We start from the raw sequence: 27,962 nt of genomic DNA, 5'->3' as shown, positions 1-27,962 counted from the left end.
CTGGGAGCTTGGGTCCTGCGGCGCCTGCAGCGCGGATCCTCCACTTCCCCGCCCGGGCCGGGCCTCAGGGATAGACGAGCCCGGCCGCGGAAGGAGCAGCGGCCCCGGCTCCGGTCCTGCGACTCCCTCGCCGCCCCCTTCCTCCTCTCGGAGGCCCCGCGAGGCGTCCAGCCCTCCCTCCGCAGCCCTGTCCCCGCCACGAGGGCCCGCCCCCTGCGCCCGGCTCTCGCCGCGTCCCCCGCTCCAGGCGGCCCCGGGTCCCCTGCCGGGCGGTTGTCTGTCCCGACCGCGAAGTCCGGGCCGGCCCGGGGGAGCCCTGCCGCGGCGCGATGGCCTCGGAGTCGGTGAAGGTGGTGGTGCGCTGCCGCCCCATGAACCAGCGGGAGCGGGAGCTGAACTGCCAGCCCGTGGTGACGGTGGACTCGGCGCGCGGCCAGTGCTTCATCCAGAACCCCAGCGCCACCGACGAGCCCCCCAAGCAGTTCACCTTCGACGGCGCCTACTTCATGGACCACTTCACCGAGCAGATCTACAACGAGATCGCCTACCCGCTGGTGGAGGTGAGGGCGCCGGGAGGCCGCCCCGAGGACTGGCTGGGCAGGACCTGGGGCCACCCTGAGGGGTCCTGAGGGACGGCGCAGCCCCCACGCCGCCGGAAGGCCCTTCTGGACACCAGCAGGTTGGTCTGAAGACCCCTGCAGGCAGGAGAGAGCAGGAACCCGCCCACTGGGTCTGTGCCCAGGTCTCCAGTGCACCCAGGGCCAAGGCCGCCCGCACCCCATTCCTTACAGCCCCTTGCGTTCCTTCATTCCCACAAGAATCCAGCCTGCACGACCACTTGCCCCCACCCTCACCCGAGAGCTTCAGGCTTCTCCAACCCCCCCCTGCCAGCCACTTCCTCCAGCTTCCTCCTCCTCCTCCCTCCTCCTCCCCATCCCAGGCCTTGGCCTCTGCTTTCTCCCCTCCGCACTCAGAGCCCCTCTTCATCCTATGGGGAGGGAGGAGCTCTCAGCAGTCCCTGCTTCTGCTGCTTTGAGCTTCATAAGGGGGGGGGGGTGGCACTCACATTTCACAGATGGGGAAACTGAGGCTGGGTGGGAGGAGAATGGCCAGGCCCCCACAGGGCGTCTGATAGAGGTGGGGCTGGATCTGCACCTGCTGTCCGCCCAGCAAGGGCTCTTCCCTTTCTACCAACATCTCCCCAGCTGCCCGCGGAGCACTGGTTGAGATGTGACAGGTGGTTCCAGGTAAAGAGGGAAAGTGTGGGAAATGCTTTGTGCACTCGCCCTTGCTTGAAGACCCAGGAGGATGCCCAGAGGACGAGGGCCGCTCTCCCCAGGGGTGGTCCCAGGCTCTGGGGATGGCAGGCTGTTCCTCTCTGTCCCGGATTTCCAGGCTGAAGGGACCTGAGGGGTCATCTCGTCCAGTCTCCTCCCCATCGGATCCTTGTCCTTGACTGTCCACCCAGTGGAAGGGGCTCACTTTCCCCACAGCTTCCCAAAGCCCCCCCTTTGCTGCCGGGCTCCCAGAAGACCCTCGTACACTATAGCACATCTCAGTTCAGATGCACAGGTGTCCCCGGTAAAAATGAGGTGAGGCACACTGAACTGTGTCTAGTGGGAGAATACTTCATGCTGCTTCAGCTTTTAAGTGTAAATTAATTAAAATAAAGTAAATGCAGTATCTCATTTGCCCCAGGCATGTGTCTAGTGTGGCTGGTAGCTACCCCCCTGGATGGTGCAGGGGTATTTATGTTTATGCGGACTCTTGTCGGGGTCTGGGTTTGGGTCGATACGCGGGGCGCTGCACCATGTTCCTGGGACTTCGGGTGCCCCTGGCTCTGAGGAGCCCAGCTGTGGCCCTAGTTGGGTGATGGGTCTGCCACAGCCTGTCCCCCTCCGCAAGGGACCCATCCCTGTGTGCAGCCCTCGCAGTGGTCAGGGTTTCCTCAGACGAGGCAGAGCTGATGCCTGTCCAGTTCTGCCCATTAAAATGAGGCCTCCCTCCAAGGAACTGTGACTGGTGGCCGGTCTTCCTTCCCCAGCAGTCCCCCGGGACCGGAGCCCCACGCGGTCTCCGGGGCGGGTCTGTGCAGTGGAAGCAGGCACAGATGCCACGTGGGCCCTTGGGGTCCGGGAGCAGCTCTCTGGCCCAGGTTCTGACCCTGGGTTCCCCCCTCCTCACACGAGGTTCTAGAATTTGTGCCTCCTGTGTGAGGGCGGGGACTGGGTGTCCGCCTGAGTCATTGTTCTGTCCCCTGCCAGAGCCAGTGCCTGGCACGGGGAAGCCGGTGCCTACGGAAGGAATAAATGCATCTGAATGAAGAAGGACTTCAGGGTGCCACCCCGTCTGCCCTACCTTTCTTCTCAGCTGCTGCTTCCATCCCCCTCGCCCCAGCCTCTCTCCTCTCTGTCAAGCTGTCCCCTCAGCCTGGAATGCCTTCCTCTTCGGTCACCTGTCAAAACCCAAGCCTCCCCTTCAGTTCCCCCAGTTCCACTCACCCAGGAGGCTGTGCCTGGGTCTTCCCACACCGTCCTGTCCCCTCCCCCACACTCCCTCTCCTCGCCCAGGGCCTGAACTCCCCACATTACACTCCCCTCCACTTGCCTGTATGGGAATCACTCCCCCACAATCCAAGCGACCCAGGTGGACATTGAGTGAGCACCTCTGTACCCCAGCACCCCCTGCCAGTGCCTGCAGTGCTTCTCGGGTAACCCTCACTCAGCCTTGCAGGCGGTGCTGTTCTGACCCTTCGTTTCAGAGGAGGAAACCGAGGCTCCACGTGCCTGCGTACCAGCAGGCCAGGGGCACGCAGTCAGTAAAGGGGGGAGACTGATGTGAACCCAGGTGGCTGGACTCCAGGGCACACGCTCTTAACCTCACACAGGGACAGTCTCCTACCCCAGCAGGCACTGAACTTGAGGACAGAGCTGGGCCTCATTCGTGTCTCCCTGCCCACCCCCAGCCCAGGGACATCGAGGTGGGAGGCCCAGGAGGGGTCCCGGGTCAGCCCCTCAGACCTGGCCCTGGCCCTGGCCCTACACCAGGCCGCGCTGGGCCTGCTGAGCACCGGGTTTGGGTCCTCCCCCGCAGGGTGTCACTGAGGGCTACAACGGCACCATCTTTGCCTATGGCCAGACGGGCAGCGGCAAGTCCTTCACCATGCAGGGCCTGCCCAACCCTCCCACCCAGAGAGGCATCATCCCCAGGGCCTTCGAGCACGTCTTTGAGAGTGTGCAGGTATGGGCTCGGGCGGGCAGGGGCAGGGCTGGTGCCCGGGGCGGCGGGTCCCAGAGCACTTGTCACCGTGGGATGAACCGGGGCCTCTACAGCACGGATGAGCGGAGGCAGGCTCTGGTTTTCTAAATGTGATGGGAGAACTTAAAACTGAGGCAGTGACACCTCGCGGTTCCATGTTTTTCTCTTGCTATTTTTGGATTTTTAAAAAAATTTCATTTTAGAGAGAAGGGGGAGGAATAGAGAGAAACATCGATGCGAGAGAGGAACATCCATTGACTGCCTCCTGCACGCCCCTTACTGGGGATCGAGCCCACAACTTGAGCACGTGTCCTTGACCAGAATTGAACCTGGGACCCTTCAGTCCGCAGGCTGACGCTCTTTCCACTGAGCCAAACCGGCTGGGGCCAGCTTCCCTTTTTATTGAGCAGTTGCTACAGACCAAGCCTTGTGCAAAGCCCTTTAGTATCCTACTGAGCCCCCACCCGGGTCCTGCAGGTAACCATCGTCCCCATTTTCAAGAACAGGAAGCTGAGACTTGGAGCCTCTATGGGCTGGCTCAAGACCAGTCATCCCAGCCCTAGCTGGTTCGATTCTGGTCAAGGGCACATGCCCGGGTAGCAGGCTTGATCCCCAGTAGAGGGCATGCAGGAGGCAGATCAATGATTCTTTCTCATGATTTGTTGATGTTTCTATCGCTCCCTCTCCCCTTCATCTCTGGAATCAATAAAAAAATATTAAAACAACCAGTCCTCCCAGAGTCCAGGCTGCAGGTGAGAAGTGCAGGTGACATTTGATGCGCAGAGATTCCTGCACCTGGGAAATGGCAGCGTGGGGACCGGGACCCTGGTCCGCTGCAGAGCCCTCTGTACCTGCACCCGGGACTCATCTGGCGAGAGGGCTGCCAGGGATCAGCCCAGGGCCAGTGCGTGGTCCAGGCCTTACCTGTGGCCTCAGTTTCTCCACCTGAACAATGGGGAGGCCTCTCCCGTTTCTTTTCCTTTGAGGCCTGTGGAGGGAGCATTAGACAACAGCAATATGAGAATGATGTGACTCTGTGGAGCCTGGCTGCCCCCCGCCCGCCCCGCATTGCCGTGAGGCCGGCTGCAGGGGCTCAGGTTGCAGGGCCAGGTGAGGCAGCGGGTGCTCAGGTGTCTGTCTGTGCTCTCTGCCCACGCCCTGCAGTGTGCGGAGAATACCAAGTTCCTGGTCCGGGCCTCCTACCTGGAGATCTACAATGAAGATGTCCGTGACCTCCTGGGGGCTGACACCAAGCAGAAGCTGGAGGTGGGTGCGGACCTGGCATAGGCGGGCGGGGGCCGGTGGAGAGGGGAGGTTGGCATCAGGTGGTGGTGGTCCCTCAGAAATACAGGATAGGTGTCCTGAGGGCACAGGTGCTGGTTCAGACTGCGGTGAGGACTTGTGACCCACGAGGTGGCTGTGAGATTCAAGAGGGTGATGAGGGCGCGCTGCTCAGCAGAGCTGGCGTAGAGCAGGTGTTGAGTGTGTGAGCGGTTCCAGGCCATTGCGACTCCCAGCAAGGACCGTGGGTGTGACTGGCGGCTGCACAGTGGAATCCCAGGAAGGAGGCAGGGCTGATGCGCACGTGTTTTGTGCATTGTCCTCGGTCTCCCAAAAGGCTAGAACCGGAATGAAAGAACATTCTTTCCCAGCACATGAAGCCAAATTAGATGCTTTGGGGGTTCCATCAAGATGACAGAACTGCCCTGGCCAGTTTGGCTCAGTGGATAGAGTATCGGCCTGAGGACTGAAGGGTCCCGGGTTCAATTCTGGTCAAGGGCACTTAACCTCGGTTGCTGGCTGGATCTCAGGCCCTTGTTGGGGCGGTGCAGGAGGCAACCAATTGATGCATGTCTCTCCTCCGCCCTCCCACTCTCTCTAAACATCAGTGGAAAAGTGTCCTCAGGTGAGGATTAGCAACAATGACAAAAGGGTCCTTGCAAGATGACAGAACTGATCCTCTGGGCTCCTTAAACTCTGAGTGGGCCTGGGCAGGTCCAAGGAGGAGAGGCCAGTGCGGGGAGGTGCTGGCGGCTGCCCCCCAAGTCTGGTGCTTCTTATCTGACCAAGCAACCAATGGGGTCCAAAAGACCCACACCCAGCGTCGGGGGTCGGGGGTCGGGGGTCGTCCCACCTCCCTCAGAGGCAGAATGTCCGAGTTGGGGGAGTGCCAGTCATTAACGAACATCAGCCCTGGGAGGTTGCTATGGAGATTCCCATGTTACAGGCAAGGAAACTGGCCTGGGAAAGAGGGTCACTCGGTCCCTGGGTAGGAAGTGGCAGAGTCAGGGTTGGACATTTTCCATGACCCAAACGGCTTCAGTCTCCCCAGGCCACGTGCCTCCACAGCCATGGGGGTGAGCAGAGCCTGCCTGTCCCCTCGATGGCACAGGACCCTGGAGCCACCCATCGGGGGGGCAGGGTGTTTCTCTGCTCGGCCCCAGAGCCTTCTACTGGCCTCCTGACCCCCCGCTTGCCCTGGCTTCATTGGCGGGGCTGTGAGGGCCTCTCCGATGGGGGCCACTCCATGGCCCCGTGGAACAGTCAGACTCGGGAGCAGCTGTCATGCCATGGAAACGTGCCAAGTCTCTGAGCCGGAAGGACCCTGAGAGCTTCTAGTCAGCCCTGTCCTGGTACCGATGAGGAAACTGAGTCCCAAGGAGAGGCAGGGGCGTGGCCAAGGTCACATGGCAAACTGCTTGTTGTTGTACCTGAACTCGTGGGATGTGCGTGGTCAGGTGCTTTCCTCCCAGTGTTTTGGGGCCAGCAATATAGGAAACCCCTGGGGCAGTTAAGAAGCCAGAAGTTAGGTTCTAGTGAGGGAGGGGCATGTTGATTCACTCATCCAACAAAACCTTTCTGGGTGCCGGCTTCCCGCCCCATGCAGCAGGTCCACACAGGTGTGCACTCTCTCCCTCCCTGCCAGTCCCCACCCAGACCAGGACCCCGCCCCGCCCTCCTCTGCTCCTCCCAAACACAGCAGTGCGGTGCCGGTCTGTGCAGGAGCTCCAGCCGCCCACCTGGATCTTTTATGTCTTTTCTAGCAGCTGAGTCACTCCTCAGCCCCAGACAGGGGAGGGGGGAGAAGCAGCACAGGGAGTTGCTCCCACTGGTCAGCCTGAAAGGCCAGCCCTGGGACACGGCACAGGGGCCCTCCTCCCCTTCCTTGAACCCCGGCCCCTAGACTGGCTTGGTCACCAGGCCCTGAGAGGCCGGGGCTGGCAGCTACATGCGCTTGCCCCAGCTGGGCCAGGGGCCTCAGGCTTGGGGAGCCGGGCCTCTGGGGGGCCGCCAGGGACAGATGCGCTCCAGGACACGCCCCAGGGTGCTCTGAGCTTTGACCTGGTGCCTCGCAGAGAAGGCAGAGGGTTCTCATGTCCCCTCACAACAGCCTTAGGAGGAGGGGCCGCTCGTACCTTTATCACAGACGGAAACCGAGGCTGGTGCCTGGGTGAGAGCGGCCACCGGCGCATCAGTAAAGGGCGGAGACCGGACACGAACGCAGGTGGTCGGGCTCCACCGCACCGCGCGGGGCCTGATCGTTTTGGTAATGGGGGTTATTAGATCAGCGAGGGCCAGCAAGAGATTTTGGGGAGCAGAGTTACACCTCCTCCTCCCCAAACCATGAACTATCATGGAAACAACCCGGCAGTGGGCGGAGGAGGTCGGCCTCGGCGGGGGGGGGGCCCTCCGTCAGGCCCTGTACCCCGTGTCCCGGCAGCGTCAGGACCCCTCCTCCGTGGGGGTGTTTCCTGGCTCCGGATCCGGATCTGTGGCCCACATGTCCTGCCTGTGCGCCAGGCCCAGCCATGCCACAACCCAGCTGGTTGTCATGGCGACGGGGCAGCCCTGCAGCTGTGGAGCAGTTACCAAGGAACCGGGCACAGCTGGCAGCTGTCACTCAGCGCCTCCCCAGCTCCGCGGTGGGCGGGGCAGGAACATCAGGGAGGGATGGAGGGAGCCCGGGATCAAGAGGCGGGGGAACAAGCCTTCCTGGGTCTAAACATGGGGTGGGGTGACCCCTCCATGAGGGGTGCCTCTCTGCCCCCCTTTCTGCTCGTGAGAGACAGTGTCCTCACCTCTTCCTGACCTGTGCTCACTCCGCCCCTCCAAGCTCCCACAGAACTTTCTATCCGCTCCGTTCTCTTCTCAGTCCTCATGGGCCGGCAGAAGCAGGCTTTATTGTCCTCACTTTACAGGTGAGGAAACCGAGGCCAGAGAGGCAAACTGACTTCCCCAACCAGAAGCAGGTTCCCATCCCAGGCCTGTCTGACTCAATAGGACTGCCTTCTCCCTGAAGCCGGGGGCAGCCTCTCACCTAGACCTACTGTGTGCCAGGCAGCCTTCTAGGTTCTTCCAGGGAGCGTGGCAGTGATCGGAAAAGGCCGCTCTCGGGCACACAGGCGGGCGTGAATGCAGCCGCCAGGTGCCGCCGCCTCCCGCTGGCTCCACGCAGGCTCCGTGTGCAGGGTCTCCCCTCCCCCTTCTGTCCCACCGCCGCCCCCAGGCCAAGGTCAGCCCGTGTCATTTCAAGCGTTAGCTACGGCAGGATGCTCCAGGCTCTCCCGGCCGTCCCTTTGGACTCTTCCGCTGTCCGTCACCCCAGTGACGGCGGCCACCGAGAGCTGTGTGACCCCCAGCAAGCCGCGTCGCCCCCTGTGCCTCAGTTGTCTCTCCACACTTCCACAGGGAGCCCCCACCGAGGGGGCGGCAGGTCCCAGCGCCCCCGGGACCCTGAAGCTGCCCGGAGCGAAGCCTCTGAGCCTTCGGCGGCTCAGACCAGCCGACGGGCGACTTTTGTCCTGATTCACTCTGCTCTTGTCAGAGCGGTTTTGTTTCTTCTCACACTTGAGAAATATTGCGTTTCACAGCTCTGTGTCAGCAACAAAACAACTTGGCTGCCTGGATTGCAAGCAGGGAGCCACCGGAGAAATTAATTTACTCACTGCCATTGCGCGGAGAGCCACTTGAGCTGTGAGCCAGCGGGCGTTCTGGGCAGCAAGTGGCACTTCACCGGCATGATCCGGGGCTGGAGGAGCATTCCTGTTGCCTGGGAGCCGTGGCAGAGGGCACAGAGCCGGGGTGATGGGGCAGAGGAGGAGCACTTAGAGCCCTGGGGTGACTTCAGTGCCAGCCCTGGGAGCTAACACTCCCAGCCCGAAAACCTCCTTCACAACAGCAGCACTCGCAGCAGCAGTGAGGGCAGCGGCTGGCACTGAGGGAACACTTGCCGTGTGCCAGGCTCCGTGCCAAGCGTTGTATGGGCTTTAGTTTGCGGAATCCTCACCGTCTCCCTAGGAGATAGGTATCTCATACCCATTTTACAGATGTGGAAACTGAGGCTTAGAGAGGTTAAGGCACTGGCTCAAGGTCCCATAAGTAAGAGGCAGGGGTGGGTTGGAGGCTGGCTCCACCTGCAACAAACCCTCTGCCCAAGAGGGTATTTGAGGTGCTAATCGGGGCTTCGGGAGGGCAAAGCTGGTCTGAATTGGGCCCTTCCCTCCGGGCCCCGGGCCCCACCCGCCTCTGACCCGCGCCTCCTGCCGCAGCTGAAGGAGCACCCGGAGAAGGGCGTGTACGTGAGGGGGCTGTCCATGCACACGGTGCACAGCGTGGCCCAGTGCGAGCGCATCATGGAGCGGGGCTGGAAGAACCGCTCGGTCGGCTACACCCTGATGAACAAGGACTCCTCGCGCTCCCACTCCATCTTCACCATCAGCATCGAGATCTACGCTGTGGGTACGTGCAGCCGGAGGGGGTGGAGGGGGCCCGGGGGGCCTGAGCCGGGATCCCGCTCCTAGTGGCCAAGACTCTTCACCTCTCGGAGCCTCAAGGGCCCCACCTGACTCTGGGAAGGATGCTCACCCTGCTGGAGGGAGCACTGGAGCCCCTCCCGTGCTAGGACCCCTGCTTCCAGGGTAAACAGCCGCATCCACAGCAACCGTAGTCCTGGCGGCTGCGCATTGCTACCTGCCATGCGTTCTCTGTGCGTGTACCTGGCCATGGGTGGGGCTGCCGGAAAGGGCCTTACTCGTGGCCCGCTTCCCGCCAGTCCTCCACCAGAGCTGCAGCAAAACTAGGCCAATTCTGGTTTTAACCAGCAGGAAACTAAGGAGGAAGCCCCTACCCCTGCCCTGACTCCGTCTCATCTCATGTGGAACCATGTATGGTGTCGTCTAGAGGCAAAGAAAGAATTACTAGTAGTAGAAAGAGCAACAAGCCATCGTTTAATGAGCACTTGCTACGTGCCAGGCACAACCCCGAGCCCTCGCACATGTGCTGTCGGTGCAGGCCTCCCCACACCCCTCAGGGCCTTTGGGTCCCGCTTCACAGAGAGGAAGGCTGAGGCTCAGAGTCAAGTGAAGTTTTTTCCCCAAGTTTCACAGCCACCGAGGGACGGAATCAAGCTTGAACCCCCACAGGTCTGAGTCCTCAAAATCTGTGCTCCGAGCCCCTGCTGCCAGCCGGAGGGCAGGTGGGTCTGTTCCCTGGCACAGCCGCAAGTCGCTGCGGAACTGGGCTCGTCCTCAGAGGCTTGCGCTCTGTGCCAGGCCTGCGAGGACCCTGGAAAAATGTGCTGTCGGTTTACTTCACTCCTCCCAACAACCAGCGTTATGGGAGCTCTGGTTAGTCTCACTTTGTGGGTGGGAGAACTGAGGATCAGAGAGGTGCATGGCTCTGCCAAGGTCACACAGCAAGTGGGATGGGAACCAGGTCCAAGAGTCTCCAAAACCAATGCTTTCTGCCTTAAGAATACAACTCCCTGGTGACCCAGACACACACACACACACACACACACACACACACACACACCCCTTTGGCCTCACAGGCCATCTGTAGGAGCTGCTGTGATAGCCATAGAAGTCTGCTGCTCAGAGAATAGTCTACCTCCCAGCCCCTGCTTCCCGGAGTCAGATAGCCCTGGGGCTGATCCGGGCTCCACCACTTAGCAGCTGTGGGCCTTGGGCAAGTTAAATGCCCTTCCTGAGCCTCAGTTTCCTCATCTGTAAGAGGGGCACAGTCAGAGCACCTCCTGCATGGGGCTCCTGTGTGGCTGAAATGAGGCCCTCGGTGGGTGGGGTGCCTGATGGCCAACTGCCCTCATTAATGGGGGGGAGGGTTGCCCACCAGAGGCCCTCACCTCTCCGCCGGGTCTGTCTGCAGACGAGCGGGGCAAGGACCACCTGCGGGCGGGCAAGCTGAATCTGGTGGACCTGGCGGGCAGCGAGCGGCAGTCCAAGACGGGTGCCACCGGGGAGCGGCTCAAGGAGGCCACCAAGATCAACCTGTCGCTGTCCGCGCTGGGCAACGTCATCTCGGCCCTGGTGGACGGGCGCTGCAAACACATCCCCTACCGCGACTCCAAGCTGACGCGGCTGCTGCAGGACTCCCTGGGCGGCAACACCAAGACGCTGATGGTGGCCTGCCTGTCGCCTGCCGACAACAACTACGACGAGACCCTCAGCACGCTGCGCTACGCCAACCGAGCCAAGAACATCAAGAACAAGCCCCACATCAACGAGGACCCCAAGGACGCCCTGCTGCGCGAGTACCAGGAGGAGATCAAGAGGCTCAAGGCGATTCTGGCCCAGCAGATGAGCGCCGGCAACCTGCCAGGTGGGCGCCTCAGGACGAGCTGGCGGGAAGGGGCAGGGGACCCGGGAGAGAGGCTCTGGCCCTTGGTCTGCCTGCCGCCAGCTGAGCCGGAGAGACGGAAGCAACGTCCCATGTCCTCTCAGCTTCATGGAACCTGGCCTTGGACCAGTGAGGGAGAGCCCTGGGTGGTGACAGCCGGAGGTGTCTGCTCACTGATGCCCCAGGAGGAGGCCAGTGTGTCCATCCTGTCCCATCAGCTGGCAGGGGGGGCTCTGTCGCCGGCTCCCTGCCCCCTGTCTGCCCGCTGTCTCTGAGGCAGCAGCGTGATGCTGTGCTGCTCAGCAGTGGGGTGACTCACTCCCCGTCCAAACCCCACTCCCACTCGGCACCTTGTGATGGCAGCACTCACGCCCAGGCAGTGGGCTGTCATCTGCTGGTAGAAATCATGCCTGGCAGGTCTGCAAGGTTCCTGCAGCTGCAGGACGCCAAGGTTTCTTCTCATCTGAGAAGCCTCTGGGGAAGGGAGCACCAAGGAGCCTGAGTCCATCTCTCCATTCATCCAGCTCCCCAGCCACCTTCCTCTCTCTCCATCCATTCTGTACACCCCCATTCATCTACTCACCCATCCATCCATCCTTACTTACATCCATCCATCCATCCATGCATCCATGCATCCATCCATCCATCCATCCATCCATCCATCCATCCTTATACTTACCCACTCACCCATCCATCCATCAATCCATCCATCCTTCTATCCTTCTACTCACCCACTCATCCATCCATCCATCCATCCATCCATCCTTCCATCCATGCATCCTTCCATCCATCCTTCCTTCCATCCATCCATCCATCCATCCATCCATCCATCCATCCATCCTTCCTTCCTTCCTTCTTTTCCTTCCTTCCTTCCTTCCCCACCCACCCATCCATCCATCCACCCATCCATCCAAAGTTCTCTGAGCACCCCCTCCGTGTGGACCTGTGCTGGGCACTGGGGACACAGGTGAATCGGATCCAGGTTCTACCTCATGGTACCTCCTCTCCGGGGGAGGGGGCTCCAGGAGACCATCATGAGCTTCATCTGTTCTGTTCGCTGCCACACCCCCAGGCCTAGAGCAGGCGGTGCTCAAGAAATCTTCCCTAAATGACTGAGTAAAGTAGCACTTTACATAGACACGCTTCAAATAAGCGCAAGACTTTGAAGTCTTTAGAATGAGCCTGTGGTTGTCTTTGAGGAATGCTGCTTAGTTCCTGCAAACGGTGTGCACCTGGCTCACAGCCCCTCATTTCTGTCCCCCCAGCCCTGCTGGCCAATCAGGTGCCCCCAAACCCTGTCCAGACTGAGGAGAAGCCATTGTCCCCGCCTGTGATCCAGCATGACACGGAGGCTGAGAAGCAGCTGATCCGGGAGGTGAGACCCGGAGCAGGGGGGAGAGTGGGCCGGCAGGTGGGGCCCAGCAGGAGACCACTTCCAGAGTGATGTCCTTTCACCCCCCTCACCTTGGGGTCGGCACTACAGCCTCCCTTTTGGAGTCACACAGCGGGCAGAGATCCTGGGGCCATGACTTGCCCAAGGTCACACAGCCAAGGAGAGTCAGAGCTGGGATTTGAACTCGGGTTCCAGACTCCAGAGTCCAGTTCATCCCACATCAGTGGGAGAACAGGGAGGGGTGTGGGGTGTCTGCAGGAGCGCCGTCTCTCCGCACAGCAGGAGTGGGTGGCTGTGGGTTGGAGGAAGCCGAGAAGGCCTTCCTGGTAGTGCATGTGGCCTGTGCAAAGGTGCGAGGCCAGTTGGAAGGAGTTGTTCCCCGAAGCAGGTGCCAAGAAGCCCAGGTGGAGAGCAGGGCAGCTGGGGTGGGCAGTGGGGAGCCCCTAGGTGCCCATGTGACTGGGGTAAGTGGGGTGTTAGCCTCCCGGAAAAAGCTGTCACTTGGGTCCTCCTCCCACATGTGGGGTCCGAGGATCCCGGAACAGCAGGGCAGGTAACACCTGATTTGCAAATACGGAGCTGATCCCTGGGGTTGGGGGGCGGGGGGCACTTAACACATCCAGCCCCCAACTCCGGGCTCTGTTGGCTTCCGGGGTTCTTGCTAAAAGGCACTTTCTGAGGCCCGAATGTGATGGGGTTTGGCACTTGACAGTCCCCTGAGGGCCCTGGCTTTTTCTTGGTGGAGAACCCAGTGCCAGCAGGAACAGCTGCAGGGCCTGGGCCTGGACGTGTCTGTTGCTGGGCCTTTGCCCCTCAACTATGACCTCAGGTGGGACCAGCCCTGAGGCCTGGGAGCCTGGTCAGGCTGTGGGGGCCTGGGGCCCAGCCTCGGGGGGCAGGCCAGGTAAGGCCTGGGGGCCTCAGTCCTGTGGACTAGAGGGCTGGGGAAATGGACTGAGGGTCCCCAAGAGCGGCCCGTGGCAGGCAGAGGCTGTTACTGTTCGGGGAGAGGCCCAGCTGGACACTGTCCTGGCCCCGGGAAGGTGTGGGAGCTCAGCGGCTCTGTCTGCCTTCTCCCTGCTGGGAGCCCCCAGGGCAGGGTGAGGAGGCAGCCTTCAGCAGTGCCGAGCCCAAGCCCACACAATGAGAGGTCCCACTTTGGGGGTTCAGAGTGGGTCTGGCATCACAGCAACAGGTGGACATTGGTCACAAAACAGTGGGGGTGGGAAGGGTTGGCCAGGGGATGGGATGGAAGCTTCCTTCCCAAGAAGACCCATTGGGTGGGCAGGCACTGCCCCCTAGTGGTCACCAGGGAGAAGAGACGCTGTGCAGGCTCCAGGGTCCATCGACCTGGGGAATGGGGGTGCCTGCCTCCGCCCCAGGGGACAGCCCAGTGGACGCCACCAGAGGCCGCCACCACCAAGTCTGCTTCCTGACCCTCGAGTTTCTTCTGTGAGCCACACTTGGAGGAAGTGTTGAGAGGGCCTGTCCTCTCGTCCTCCCATTCCAGAACCCACTGGCCATGAACTTCCTCACGGGATTAGGGAGGCGGCCCCTGTGTGCAGTGGGTAGAGAGGGTGCAGGGTAGGAAATGACTCAACCACGAGCTGGAGGTGTGACTGTGGGCTTCAGTCTCCAGCCTTATGGGGCAGGATTTGAACTAGAAGATTCCTTGGGTCCATGCAGCTTTCACCGTCTGCAAGTCGGGTTCTCACGGGCTCTGTGACCTTGGGCAGGTTGCGTAAGCTCTTGAGCCTGTTTCTCAGCTCTAGGACGGGTATAATAGCAGCTTTCCTGCTGCTGTGAGGGGGGACATGCAGGGGTCTTATTGCTGGGGTTTGCACTCTGGCCCCCATTGAATCAGCGCTTTCGGAGCACCTTCTAGACACGGGCACTGTAGCTGGAGGCGCACATGGGATCCAGGAAGAGGTTTATTGCCTTTAATACTGGAAGTAATAGAGCGGGTTTTGTAAACTGCTGGGAATGGTCTCGAGCCGAGGGAGAAGTCCGTGATGTAGGAGGGAGACGGGGATTGAAAGAGTGAAGTCCTCAGGTGGGGTGACTCAGTGTCAGATGGTTCGTCCACGGTCACAAGAGAGGACGCAGAGCTTTGGGGCGGGCGGACCTGCAGGTGGATGGAAGGTGCGGGGCTGGGAAGGTGAGGACGTTCATGGCCAGTGGGCTTCAGAGTTCTCTGTGAAGTGAGAGACAGGACGTGGGCGGGGTACGGAGGGCTGGAGGGAGGGGAGTGGGAGGACTGGGTTGAGGACCCTTTGGTTAAAACCTATCCGTTGATGCGAAGAGGTGCTCATGATATATTGCTGTGTGGGAAAATAGACGACAAACACACACATGCATTGTTAACCGTTAAACATGCACAGGGGAAAGTCCAGGAGGGTCTTCAGCCATTAATTAACCCAGTGTTGGGTGGGCAATTTAATTCATTTCTGTTGGCTTACTTGTATTTTCTGGATCGCTTCGGGGGCGGGGGGGGGGAGGCATACTGAAGGCTGTGTTTTGAAATGGTGATAAAACACTTGCCCTCCTGTGCTCCTCTCACCCCCCACTCCCCCCGCCCCCCAGGAGTACGAGGAGCGCCTGGCCCGGCTGCGGGCCGACTATAAGGTGGAGCAGGAGTCCAGGGCCCGGCTGGAGGAGGACATCACTGCCATGCGCAACTCGTACGACGTGAAGCTGTCCACGCTGGAGGAGAGCCTGCGCAAGGAGACAGGTGCGCGCCTGCCCCGGCTCTGGGGGGCCCGCCTGCTTCCCGCCTCATTTTACTGCCTGGCGTTTATAGAGCACTTTGTACGCACCAGGGGCCGTGCTGTGTACTCCTCACAGCAGCCAGCGAGGTAGGTACCGCAGTGACTCTCATTGTATAAATGAGGCAACTGAGGCACAGAGAGGGTAAGTCACACAGCAGGTAGAGTGGAGACAGGATTCGAACCCAGGCCGTCTGGCCCCAGGGCCAGTGTCCTCACCCACAGCACTGCTTGTGTGGAGCCTTGGCCACAGGCTGGGGCCCTCGCCCAAGGCCAACCGAGAGTTGTAATGTATTCCCCGTGTTTCATGGGTAAGTCCTTTTCTAGAGTTTCTGCATTTTTTACTGTCTCCTCTCATTTTTTAGTCTATCTGTTACCAAAGCAACCATAGCCCATAATAAGCATTCAATCATTAGTAAGAACTTGAACCTTCCTGGAAGTTTTAGTTTATATATATGAACTATATATATAAAAGGCCCAATGCACAAAATTCATGCAGTGGGTGTGTGTGGGGGGTCCCTCAGCCTGGCCTGAGCCCTCTCGCAGTCCGGTTAGGCTAAGCCTTAGCGCTGCTGCGGAGGAGGTAGAGACTCCTGCCACCGCCACTGCGCTCGCCAGCCATGAGCCTGTGATGAGCATCTGCCCCCTGATGGTCAGTGCACATCATAGTGACCGGTCATTCTGCCATTCGGTCGATTTGCATATTAGCCTTTTATTATATAGGATATATATGTATATATTGTATATATATTATTATTGATTTCAGACAGGAAGGGAGAAGGAGGGAGAGAGAGAAACATCAATGATGAGAGAGAACCATTGATCAGCTTGCATATCCCACACTGGGGATCAAGCCCGCAACCCAGGCATGTGCCTTGACCAGGAATTGAACTGGTGACCTTTTGGTTCCTGGGTCAATGCTCAACTGCTGAGCCACACTGGCTGGGTGTTTTTTTCTTCTTTTTGACATTCTAGAATGTTCCACTTCATCACTATCATCCAAACACCTGTGGTGCCAAGCAGCCCAGGCTTCCTAGTACTCACCCAAACATTGTAAAATCCACCTTGTAATGATGACGATACCGGACACATCATCAGTTCTGTTATTGGGCATTGCTGTGTGCCAGGCCCCGGGTAGGAAGGTGCTCAGGGAGGAGGGACGCACTGAGTCCTCACGTTGCAAGTGTGCAAACTGAGGTTTGGACAGGTTCAGGCCACTGAACTAGGGAACGTCCGAAATGTCTCAGGGGAGCCAGACACAAGTGGCAAAGAAGCAGATGGGATGTAGGGGAGGTGGTCTAGTGCCCATGGCTGGGAGCGCCAAGGAGGCCTGTGTGATCAGAGTCCGTCCAGGCTGGCAGGAGGATGCCACGCTCCGTGCACACCCAGAGGAAGGGCGAGGCAGGGTCTAGCACTTTCTGCCCCTCAGAGAGCTCCCTCCTGTCCAGTTTGAAAGCTGTTCTCTGAGTGATTTTATTCGGTCTAACATTCATCCACAGTGTTCAACTCCCACGGGTCTAGCATATCCATCGTGTGGACAAGAGCCTTGAGCTGGGCACTTCAGCGGGGACCCCTTGGGGATTTGGGGGTGAAATCTGTTCATCAGCTCTCACCTGGGGTGGCAGTAAGACCCACAGGCTTGCTTGTTAAAAGCAGTCCCAAGGCAGGTGGTAAGAGCCCAGCACTTAACAGCTGGGGAGGGCAGAGAATGGAGAAACCTCAGGCTGGTTGGAAGGCTTCCTGGAAGAGGTGGGAGGAGACAGGCTTTGAGTTCTGCTGCGGGGGAGAGGGCTGGGGCAGAGATGGGAACCGATATCTGGGGGCCTGGGGGGCTCTGACTCTTCGGGTGGTCGCTTGGAGATGGTGGGTTTGGACCAGCTTCCAGGGAAGGCCTCCTCATTGCAACCTTTAAGGAGCTAAGGGAAGGTCTCCCTCTGCAGAGGCCGTCCTGAAGGCAGAGGTCCTCTTCAACGCCGAAGTCATGTCCAAGGCCGAGTTCGCCAGCGTGTCTGAGTACACACCTCCTCTCCAGTATGAGATGCCGGTGAGGCCTGAGACGCACTCCACTCCGCCCAGCGAGGGCGTCTCCAGGGCCGGGCCTCCTTCCCAGCGTGAGGACCTGCCCAGGGCCGAGACCGCCAAGTCCGAGAGCTCCTTGGGGTCTGACGAGTCGTCCACACCGGAAGAACCCTCCACGCCCGAGGCCTTCCCTGGGCTCCAGGCGCCCTCGAACCCGGAGCTGTCCTCTGTGCCCGCGGTGGAGGCCAAGAGCAAGTACTTCCTGGATGAGCTCAGCCCGGAGGCCCTGCTGGGGGAGGAGCCCTTCCCCCAGGAAGAGGAGCCCCAGCTGATGCCCCTGGAGCTGTTCCCAGGCCTGCACGACCCGTTTGCCGAGGTGGAAGCCAAGCTGGCCAGGCTTTCGTCCACGGTGGCCCTGGCAGACGCGCCCCAGGCGGACGTACCCAAGGTCCCCATGCAGGTAGCCGATGCCGTGCAGGACGCCAGGCGGGAATTCGGCAGACGGAGCTCAGCTGGGAGGGGGCGGTCCCCGGGCGCACAGGGATGGACGGCTCCAGCTGCGGCTCCAGCTCCGACCCACCATCTCGGTGGTGGCTCTGGCCCGTGGCCGGCTCAGGGCACTCCTGTCCAGGGGTCTGGGAGAGACAAGCGTTGTGTCGTGCTCTGTAAATGGGTAGGAAAGTTGGGATCAAGATAGAGGCTATGCCCGGTGGGCACTTGCTCCGCTGATGAAGGGACACCTGCAGGGGAGTTGGCTGAGTTGCCATGGTTACACTGAGCTTCCAGGCCTGAGAGAGCTGGAGGCGGCCTTGGTCACCCTCATGCTCTCGCGGGTTCAGAGCAGCAGGCTGGCTGGGTCTGCGGGGCTCCAGCTACCATTCGGGGACCACCCGGGGATCCGGCCCCGCTGCTCCTGCCGCCTTGTCTGTCCTCTCACTTTCCAACCCTTTTTTTTTTTTAATGTTGAAATGTTTTCCTTTTTTATTTTTTTCAAATATAATTTATTGATTTTTTTACAGAGAGGAAGAGAGAGGGATAGAGGGTCAGAAACATCGATGATAGAGAAACATCGATCAGCTGCCTCCTGCACACCCCCCACTGGGGATGCGCCCACAACCAAGGTACATGCCCTTGACCGGAATCGAACCCGGGACCTCTCAGTCTGCAGGCCGACGCTCTATCCACTGAGCCAAACTGGTTTCGGCTCCTTTTTCATTTTTTAAAATATTTTTATTGATTTCAAAGAGGAAGGGAGAGGGAGAGAGAGAGATAGAAACATCAGTGATGAGAGAGAATCATTGACTGGCTGCCTCCTGCAGCCCCCTACTGGGGATCAAGCTGGCAACCTGGACATATGCCCTTGACCAGAATTGAACCCGGGACCCTTCAGTCTGCAGGTTGACACTCTATCCACTGAGCCGAACCAGCTAGGGTGAAATTTCTTCCTTTTTTGTTTGTGTCTTTCCTTTCCTTGCCTTTTCTTTCCGTGGGTGTATTATGTGTGTGTATACAGAGCACAGGCCTTTGAGTCAGACAGAACTGGGTCCAGGTCCTGGCTGTGCCACTCAGTTGTGTGACCTTGGGCAGTTGCTATCTGGGCCTCAGTTTCTTCATCTGTAAAATGGGCTGATGGGTGCTTCCTGTGAGGCAGGGCAGGTAACGCTCCTGGGACACAGCAGGTGCCCTGTCTCCGCTCTCCTGTTTCCTCTCTTCCCTGTTCTCTCCCTTCATCTCATCACTCTTGTTCCTGCCCCTTCTCTCCTCGGTGACAGGCAGGAGGAGGAGGTGGTGGGGGTGGGGAGCTGCAGGGGAGGCCGGGGTGGGGCAGCAGAGGCTGACGCTGGCCCCACCGTCCCTCCTTCTCTCCCACCCGCCCCCCTGCAAGCACCCCTCCCTGACAGATGTCCCTGAGCTCAGTGACTTGGGGGCTGAAGCTGAGGCCGAGGGCGGCCTCCTGCCTGAGACAGTGAGTACCCTGGGCCAGCTGGCTATGCACTGGGAGGGACCCGGTCCTTCCTGTGACACTCCACTTGTCCCCTCCCTCTCCGGCCTCAAGTTTTTCATTCATAAAACAGGGACAACCCCCCCCCCCCCCCCAGCTCCTCGGAGGCGGCCATTGCAAAGCCATACACAAGCTGGCGGCACTGTCAGACCTCTTATTCACGGTTAATAAGAGGCCACTGTTCAGCAGGGATTTTCCAGCTTCCCTCTGCTCGGAACCCTTGTCTAAGGCAGAGGGGCCCAGTGTGCGTGGCGGGTGGGGCCCTGGGGCGCTGTCAGGGACCCCACCGAGGGCCAGGGGGGCGTTTTGAACACTGCTGCTCTCAGACCCCACCCTTTTCTGCTTAAGAAAGCGCAGCAGGCCACAGGGAACGAGAGGAAGGCTTTAAATCCACTTACATTTTTGGAGAGAGGAAGCTGCCCGCCAACCTCTGGACCTGCGCACTGGGTAGGAGCTGGCAGGTGGCTCGTTCTTAGCGGGCGGCAGAGGGGTAGCCAGGGAGCCCTACTGTGAGGTGACATTGACAGGGGACCCAAGGAGGGACAAGGGGCCAGGGGAGAGCAAATGCCAGAGTCCTGTGGCTGGAAAGGGCTTGACTTTCTCAGCAACAGAAAACGAGGCTGGAGAAACAGCAGGGTGGACGGGGTGGTGCGGGGAGGCCGGGGTGGGCACGGAGGGCGCGGCAGGCCATGGAAGAAACTGGCTTTTCTGCAAAGGCAGTGGGGACCCCTGAAGGGCTGTAACCAGGAAAGGGCTGAGGTCAGTTTGTACCCACAGAAGACAGCCCTGGCAGCCTCGGGAAGCCGGGAAGCCGGGAGGCGGGCGGAGAGGGAGGGAGCGGGTGCTGTGGGAATGGCAGCAGAGGGACTTGGTAGCTGCATTTCTGTGTAACGGGTGTCCCTAAGCCAGAGGTAACCCCCCTCCCCCATGTGAGGGCCACGATGCCCCGGGGGGGGGGCGGGGATGGAGGCCACCGTGAGCTTCTGTCGGGCTGCCTCCCTCCTCCACTGAGGTCTCTCTGTTTCTCAGGAGGCTGACCTGGGCCAGGAAGGGGACAAAGACAAGGTGTTGGCAGCAGAGCCTGGTGGGGGCCCCGAGGCCGAGGTCCCGCCCCTGCTGGCCACGACAAGTTCGAGAAGGGACAGCGTGGGCGTGGAGGTGGCGGTGCTGACCGAGGACGTGATGCCCATGGTGGACCAGCAGCAGGTGATCGCCCGGTAAGCGCCGCAGCGTGGGGCTGGCGGGACCCCTCACGGGGTGGGAAGGAGCTGTGCCCGGATGTGGGGTGCCCAGATTCTTCCTGACCCCCCACCGAGGCTGCACAGTCCCTCCTGGCCCTGGAGCACGCCCCGACCTGCTGTGAATGCCCGGCCTGCTCTGCTGCCGACCATCAGCTCTGAGGCGGGCGGTGGTCATGAGCCCGCGTCCCTTTGGAGCAAGGCAGCGTCTGAAACGCTTTGTGGCGCTTTGCGGGACAGCGAGGAGCCCCACACGAGCCTTTCCTGTGGTTCCCCACAGCCTGTTCTTTAGAGAGCAGAACTAGCCCTGGCCGGTTTGGCTCAGTGGGTAGAGCGTCGGCTGCCGACCGAAGGGTCCTGGGTTTGATTCCGGTCAAGGGCACATGCCCTGGTTGCGGGCTCCATCCCCAGTAGGGGGCGCGCAGGAGGCAGCAGATCAATGGTTCTCTCTCATCATTGACATTTCTATTTCTCTCTCCCTCTCCCTTCCCCTCTGAAATCAATAAAATACATTTTTAAAAAAATAAAGGGCAGAATTCAAACAAATTTGAACATTTTGGATATAAATATTTTTTTTAAATATATTTTATTGATTTTAGAGAGGAAGGGAGAGGGAGAGGGAGAGAGAGAGAGACAGAAACATCAATGAGAGAGAATCATTGATTGGCTGCCTCCTGCATGCCCCCTACTGGGGATCGAGCCCACAACCCTGGCATGTGCCCTTGGCCAGAATCGAACCTGGGGCCCTTTAGTCCGCAGGCCGACACTCTATCCACTGAGCCAAACCAGATAGGACTGGATATAAATATTTTAAAAATGTTTATACATGTCTCCGCCCGATGAAACATTGTGTGCTGGATGTGTTTCTGCTGCATTGAAAACTGAGGTGTGACGGACACATATGTGAGTGTCAGGCAGGCCACTACTGATTCCGTGTCTGTGTCCTTTGCGAGAAGATTGCCAGCGTGAGCCTAGGTAACATCCGGCGTCACAGTTACCACAATGTCCTCCTTGTGAGGACGACTCGTACAACTTATTCTCTGAACAGCTGTCCGACGTGCGGCACAGGGTTTTCACGCTGGTCTCTGTGCTGTACGGGGCATGCCCAGGAGTTATTTATACTGGAGGCTGGTGCCTGCTGACCACCTTCACCGTTTGGCCAGCCCCACCCCCAGCCCTCCAGCCTGATGGGTTCTGTGTCCGGGAGCGGGCTGGCTGGCTTTGCTTCTGAGAGTCCGTGTGTGAGTGGGAGCAGCGGCCTGGTCTGTCTGTCTGACTGACGGCTCTCGGCATGTGCCCGCGGCCGCTGGCTGTGGGGACCTCCCGGCCAGGGCCAGCTTTCTTCCCGTCGCCAGGCTCCTGGGAGCACAGCGGCGCCTGCGCTGCTGCTGACCATCAGCTCTGGGCGGCGGGTGGCGGGTGGGTGAGCTTGGGGTCCAGGGGAGATCCTCACCCTTCCTGTTGGGCACAGCCACCGCCGTGGTAGAGTGAGGTCCGGTAGGAACCCTGGTTCTGGCCCTGAACCTACGGCCTCGCCTCTCAGAGCCTCCGTGGAGGCCTGTGGGGAGCGGGGCTGTTGGGAGGATTCTGTGGGTCACACTGGACGGGTGATCAGTGATGTCACGCGTGCTTTCCTCCCACGCTGGCAGTTTGCAGCTGCTGGAGCAGCAGGTGGTCGGCGGGGAGCAGGCCAAGAACAAGGACCTGAAGGAGAAGCACAAGCGACGGAAACGCTACGCGGACGAGCGCAGGAAGCAGCTGGTGGCCGCCCTGCAGAAGTCGGACGAGGACAGCGGGGAGTGGGTGCTGCTCAACGTCTACGACTCCATCCAGGAGGAAGTGAGGGCCAAGAGCAAGCTGCTGGAGAAGATGCAGAGGAAGGTGAGGCCTCGCGGAGGCGCCACTGCCCCCCCCCCCCACGGCTCTAGGCGGCATTCACTCACCCTTTCCCCAGCATCTGTTAGTGCCCACTGGCCGTGCCCTGCTGTGGAACAGCCACAGGGTCAGGTGTGTGTCTGCTGTCCTGGGGCGTACTTTTAAAAATATATGTATTTTTTTCATTGATTTCAGAGAGGAAGAGAGAGGGAGAGAGAGAGAGAAAGATCAATGATGAGAATCAATGACTGGCTGCCTCCTGCACATCCCGCAACCCGGGCATGTGCCCTTGACCAGGAATCGAACCATGACCTCCTGGTTCATAGGTCAACGCTCAACCTATCTGTGACTACCCGTTGAAGGGATTTTTATTCACATTGGGGTGTTGGGTTGCGTTTTTAATGTCTGGCTCTATGCCCTTGTGCTGTGGGGGGGGGGGGGGTTGTCTTCTGAAATGCACTGACTTACATTTTCTGTTTCTGTGGTAGCTCTCTTCTGTTTACTTCATAACGACACAGCAGTTACACTCAAGAGAAATGAAAATATGTCCACACAAAAACTTGTACACTAACGTTCATAGCAGCATTATTCATTATAGCCCCAAACAAGCATAAATGTAAGGACTGCGGCATATTCACCCAACGGGATAATATTCAGCATAAAAGGAAGTACTGATACATGATACAACATGGTGAACCTTGAAAACACTATGTTACGTGAGAGAAGCCAGACACAAAAAAAAGATGACATAGTGTAAGATTCCATGATTTCATTCATAAGAAATGTCCAGAATAAGCAAATTCATAGACAGGAGGTGGATTGGTGGTTGCCTCGGGCTGGGGTTGGGAGAAGTGGGGAATGACTAGTGAGTATGGGGTCTCTTTGGGTGATGAAATGCTCTCACACTGATTGGATAATGGCCGCACACATGTGAATATACTGAAAGCCACTGAATTAACTGTACACTCGAAATGCCTCATTTCCAGCTTCGGGCGGCAGAGGTGGAGATCAAAGACCTGCAGTCGGAGTTCGAGCTCGAGAAGATCGATTACTTGGCCACCATCCGCCGGCAGGAACGTGACTTCCTGCTCTTCCAGCAGCTGCTGGAGCAGGTGCAGCCGCTCATCCGCCGGGACTGTAACTACAGCAACCTGGAGCGGGTCAAGCGCGAGTCCTGCTGGGACGAGGACAACGGCTTCTGGAAGATCCCGGAGCCCATGGTCATAAAAACCAGCCTCCCAGTAGGTCAGGAGCCTGGCTGGCCCTCGGCCCTCCCTCCCCTCCTCCACACTCTGCTGCCCTGCAGACTGACCGGGAGCCCTGGGCCTCGTCCTGCTGGCTGTGGGTGAAACAGACACGTGACCCCAAGATTCCAAAACATGGGGGACCTGAGAGAAGGGTGTGTGCTGAGTCAGACAGGTGTGGGTTGGAATTCGGGCTCCGTCACGCCCTGTGTGACCTCTTTGGGACTCAGTGCCCTCCTCTGTGAAATGGGGATTAATAACAGCACCTTCAAGGGTGCGGGTGGCTTAACATGTGTTAATACACGTAAAACCCTCAGAGCCACGCCAGGCACATCTTAAATGCGGGTGCCCTGCAGCATCATCGTGATCCTGTCATTTCACCCCACAACCATCCTGTGAAGGACAAGGCCCACTGCGCCTGGTTTACAGGAGGAAGTGGAATCTCAGGGAGCGTGCGCGCCTGTCGGTCACAGCATGAGGGGCAGGGCCAGGGGTGCACACGAGCTGTCCCCTGCAGGCCTGGCTCCACTTCTGTCTGTGCACTGACCTCTGTGACCTTAAGACGGCCACAGTCCTTCCTGGGCTTTGGTGCTCTCATCTTCACAACGAAGGGTGGGATAGATGGTCTTCAAGGCGCCTCCCCCTCCATCGAGTCTCAGAGTCTGGCCCGACTGACAGTGGCTCTTTCTGCAGCCACGCAGCTGGCTCTGCCCATGCGGAGAGCAGTAGCTGTTACGGCCCACAAGGCCCCTGCCAGTTCTCCCCCCGGGCAGAGTGTCGTCCAGGTCCCATGTCTCTAGTGTTGATGGCCACTGACACCATCTCTGCTGAGACTCCAGGCAGCTGCAGCCTTCCTCCCGCCCCCACCAACCTGCCGTGTTGCCTGGAAGCAGGGGAATGGCTTCTTTGGGGTCTGAGCCCCCCTGCTGTGTTTCCCAGAGGCATCCCTTTGCTTGGGCCGGGAAGTCCTCCCTTGGCCCCAAGCCTGAGCCAGGCCTAACGCCCCCCCCCCATGGAGAGAGGGTGCAACCCACCCTGCCCTTCTGCCCCCATAGCGAGCAGCAGACACTTCAGCTTTTGTTTTCTCGTAGCAGTTTCAACAGGGCTGCAGAACAAACCGGTCCGCAAAACCTCCGCAGCAGACAGCGGCGAACTAGGCCTGGTAAGACCCCCGGAGAGGGAGGGGGCGTGAGGGGGCTGGCCCCAAGGTGCATTACCACGGAGCTGGGCTTCCACTTCCATCCGCCCTGGGGATTCAAGCCGGGGGCTGGGCCGGGTCCTTCCTGTGTCCCTGTTGGCACCTAGACCTTCAGCCCCTCTGGCCCTCATTCAAAGCCACGCGTGGTCATAGCGACCAGGGGGAAGGAGATGGTTCGTGTCGGCCCAGCTGCTGGGGAAGCACAGAGGCGTCCGCTCGAATCCCAGGGCCAGCAGTCCAGTTTGGTTCCCTGGGCCCTGGCTGGTCTAAAGCTCTGATTGGCTGCTTTTGATAGCTTAACCAGATGAAAAAGGGCAAGTTGTTCCTGAAAAACCACACACACAACATCCTTACCCTGGGACCACTAAGGGTTATATTAGTCAGAATGCTTTTACTTCCAGTGATAGCTACCCAAAGCAAACAATCACAAGCAAAAAGGGGAATTGACTGGTGCATGTTAAGAGGACCAGTTTCAGGCATGGCTGGATCTAGGGACTCAAACAGTCAGGCTTCCCTTCATATTCTAGCTTTGGACTCAGGCAGGCTTTCTCCAAGTGAGAAAGGCAGGAAAGATGGCTGCTGGCAATTAGTGACCCAACAGAGAGACCCGGTCTCTTAGAGCGTCCTCACACCAATGCTTGTGTAGATTCTGATCTGTTCTTCTGGGCCTGGGCCTGCTCTTGGACCAATGACTATGTCCAGAACATGGAGTTCTGTGATTGGTCCAGTGTGGGTCACGTGTCCAGCTTTGTAGCAAGGGGTAGGTGGATGGGAGTGGTGGTATTAGGGCACTCTGAATGATCACCCCACCAGGACGATGTCAGGGGGAGAAGGATAGGTCCCTGAAGGAAGAGATTCAGGGTGAAGAAAAAAGTCCACGAGAGTGAAAAACAATAGTTCTTGGTGATAAGACTGGGACCCCAATTCTAATGATCAGAAACGTGCCCCTGAGCTGAGCACGGTATTGCCTCTTCTGTGATGTGTCATGATGGGTTTGGGTGTGTTGTCCTGGCCCTGCTGGAGCTGGCACGATGCTCTCTGTTGAGGTTTGCAGGAGGGAATGAGGCACTTCCCGTTCCCAAGGAAGGGGTGGGGGTGTGTAGGCTCGGCTGGATCCCACCCCAGGAGGCCGGGTCTGTAGCAGATACACCCGAGCGGGCAGAGGGGCCAGGGAAGCCCCATCCCACCAGGCTTGCGGAGGCTGCTGAGCCCTGGGTGAGGGCCCACGTAAGAGCTGCACCAATAAGGGGTCTTAACCCGTGAGGATTTGGGATCTCAGCAGGAAGAAGACCGCTACAAGCTGATGCTCAGTCGGAGCGACAGTGAAAATATTGCCAGTAACTACTTCCGGCCAAAGCGGGCCAGCCAGATCCTCAGCACAGACCCCAGGAAGAGCCTCAGTGAGTGCCCTGCCCACCTCTCGCCCTCCGGCCTCTTCCCAGAGAGCCATCTCGGCCCTCTGCCAACTGGGAGGGGCGTGACGGGTGGATGGAGTCAGACAGGCCTGGTCCTCAGCTATTCAATGCGGGGAGACACAGGACTAGGTAAAATGAAACGGGGAAACGGCCCAGCCCAGGGCCTGGCACGCAGTAAGTGCTCAATACACAGTCTCCCCTTTCCTCCTGGGGGAGACGTGCTATCTCATTCATCTGCCTCCCCTGACAGGCACTAGCCCCCCAACACTGGTCAGGGCCTGGCGTGGAGCCACAGGACTCTGGTCAGTGACCCGCTCCCTCAGCTGCCAGGACGTTGGCTTTCCCCTGAGCCACGGGGGCAGACAGGGTCACAAAAGCCAAACACTTTCAGAAACAAGAATTGAAAATCACTTCATTCTTCTGCTTTTAAAGACTATAGGATTTCCAGTAAAATACCCGTGAAAAGCACATCTCAGTCCTATATTGAGGTTATGTAATAGACAAAGCGGGTGGAGGTGAGGAATAAGGAAAGAAAGGTTGGGCAGGAAATAAACCAACATCAGTTGAGAACCTGGCACTGTGCCCATGCGGCAGATGAGGAAACTGAGGCCCAGAGAGGCTCAGCCAGGCGTCTCTGACTGAGCTCAGGGTGGCTGCAAGGAATGTCTCAGGCCGGCCTAAATCTCTGTCCAGCTGCTTTTGATTAGCTTAACGTTGTAAAAAAGGGAACGTTGTTCCTGAAAAAAAACACACACAAAACAAAACACACCACCACCAAAAAACTATTCTTAACCTAGGACCACTGAGGGGCTTTCTTCCAAGTGAGGCTGCCCTTCAGGAAGTGGTGGGGCTGGGCTTTGAACCCAGGCTTGTCCGGCTTGAGATCCCAGGCTGTGTCCCAGCCCAGACCCTTTGGACGCAGACATAGTGCTGGGTCTGAGGCCCCAACCAGAGCAGCGTCTTAGAACTTGGGGTCCTAGCAGTGGGACCAGGGCTCTGGCTGGGTGGGGGCTGGGCCAGGGGCTGCACCCACACCCTGAGCTGTCTTTCCACACCTGCACTCCTGGCTCACCATCGCCCTCCGTGCCTCTCCTCCACAGCACACCACAGCTCGCCGCCAGGCCTCAGCTCCCCCCTCGGCAACAGCTCTGCCATCCCGCCCGCCCAGGCCCCTGAAATGCCCCAGCCCCGGCCCTTCCGCCTCGAGTCCCTGGACATCCCCTTCACCAAGGCCAGGCGTAAGAAGAGCAGAAGCAGCTTTGGCGGCGAGCCTCTGTGAACACGGCTGCCTGCTGGGGGCTCCTGTGACTGCCAGGCCTTCCGGGGCAGCCCCCGCTGGGCCTCCTCCCTCCTGCCCCCACGGCGACAGGGGCGCTTGAGGGGGCCCTCGCCCTGGAGGACAAATTCCCTTCCCTGTTCCCCAGAGAGCCCACTTCTGCCAGGCGGGAGCCCCTCAGAGCTGGACCATCCTTGGGAAGGCCCACTCCAGCTCCCAGTGCCACGTCAGTATTGCCACCTACTCACCTGCCACGGAGCCCGCCACCTGTGCCCTCCAGTGCTGTTCGGTGCCTCCACGGGCTCTGCCTGGAGGCCTTCACCAGCGGCCCCGACAGTGTGGTCAGCAACCTCCCCGGGGATCGAGCTCAGCATGTCGGTGCTGGAAAACTGTGCCTCTGTCCAGTTGGCCCCCTCCCTGGGGGAGCCCCGCAGGACAGGTGCGCGAGGCCTGAGCAGCTGCCCCCTGCTGCCCGCTGCCAGCTGCTCGGTGGCCCAAGGAGACCGCTCCACATGAAGCTGCCCCAATAAACTGTCTTTCACCTACAAGCCCCCTTCCCTGGTTCTCTGGCAGCGGCACTGGGCCCCTCCCTGCCTGGAAGCTCTTCCTGGGCCAAAGGGTCTTAAGTAGCCGAGGCCATAAGG

At 59.3% G+C, this 27,962-nt stretch overlaps 1 protein-coding gene across 3 annotated transcripts; it reads left to right on the top strand.

Annotated features, from left to right (window-relative positions):
* The first annotated feature begins 6 nt into the window (after positions 1 to 6).
* Positions 7 to 27,860, top strand: KIF17 (kinesin family member 17). Of its 3 annotated transcripts, none has more exons than XM_054721346.1 (16): positions 7 to 560; positions 3,094 to 3,240; positions 4,423 to 4,524; positions 8,808 to 8,997; positions 10,423 to 10,875; positions 12,159 to 12,268; positions 14,870 to 15,017; positions 16,992 to 17,530; positions 18,956 to 19,036; positions 19,421 to 19,519; positions 20,102 to 20,289; positions 21,960 to 22,191; positions 23,172 to 23,430; positions 24,524 to 24,591; positions 25,907 to 26,027; positions 27,143 to 27,860. In XM_054721346.1, the coding sequence occupies exons 1-16, from the start codon at positions 330 to 332 to the stop codon at positions 27,319 to 27,321; spliced, it is 3,147 nt and encodes a 1,048-aa protein (XP_054577321.1). In that variant the 5' UTR covers positions 7 to 329; the 3' UTR covers positions 27,322 to 27,860. The 3 variants fall into 3 exon arrangements, with proteins under 3 accessions (XP_054577321.1, XP_054577320.1, XP_054577322.1); XM_054721345.1 differs by having other exon boundaries at positions 24,521 to 24,591; XM_054721347.1 differs by lacking the exon at positions 19,421 to 19,519 and having other exon boundaries at positions 24,521 to 24,591.
* The last annotated feature ends 102 nt before the right edge of the window (positions 27,861 to 27,962 follow it).

This window comes from Eptesicus fuscus, chromosome 9 (genome assembly GCF_027574615.1).
Source record: "Eptesicus fuscus isolate TK198812 chromosome 9, DD_ASM_mEF_20220401, whole genome shotgun sequence".
Lineage (NCBI taxonomy): Eukaryota > Metazoa > Chordata > Mammalia > Chiroptera > Vespertilionidae > Eptesicus > Eptesicus fuscus.
The sequence above is the reverse complement of the archived record's forward strand: the minus strand, read 5'-3'. Positions and strand labels throughout refer to the sequence as shown.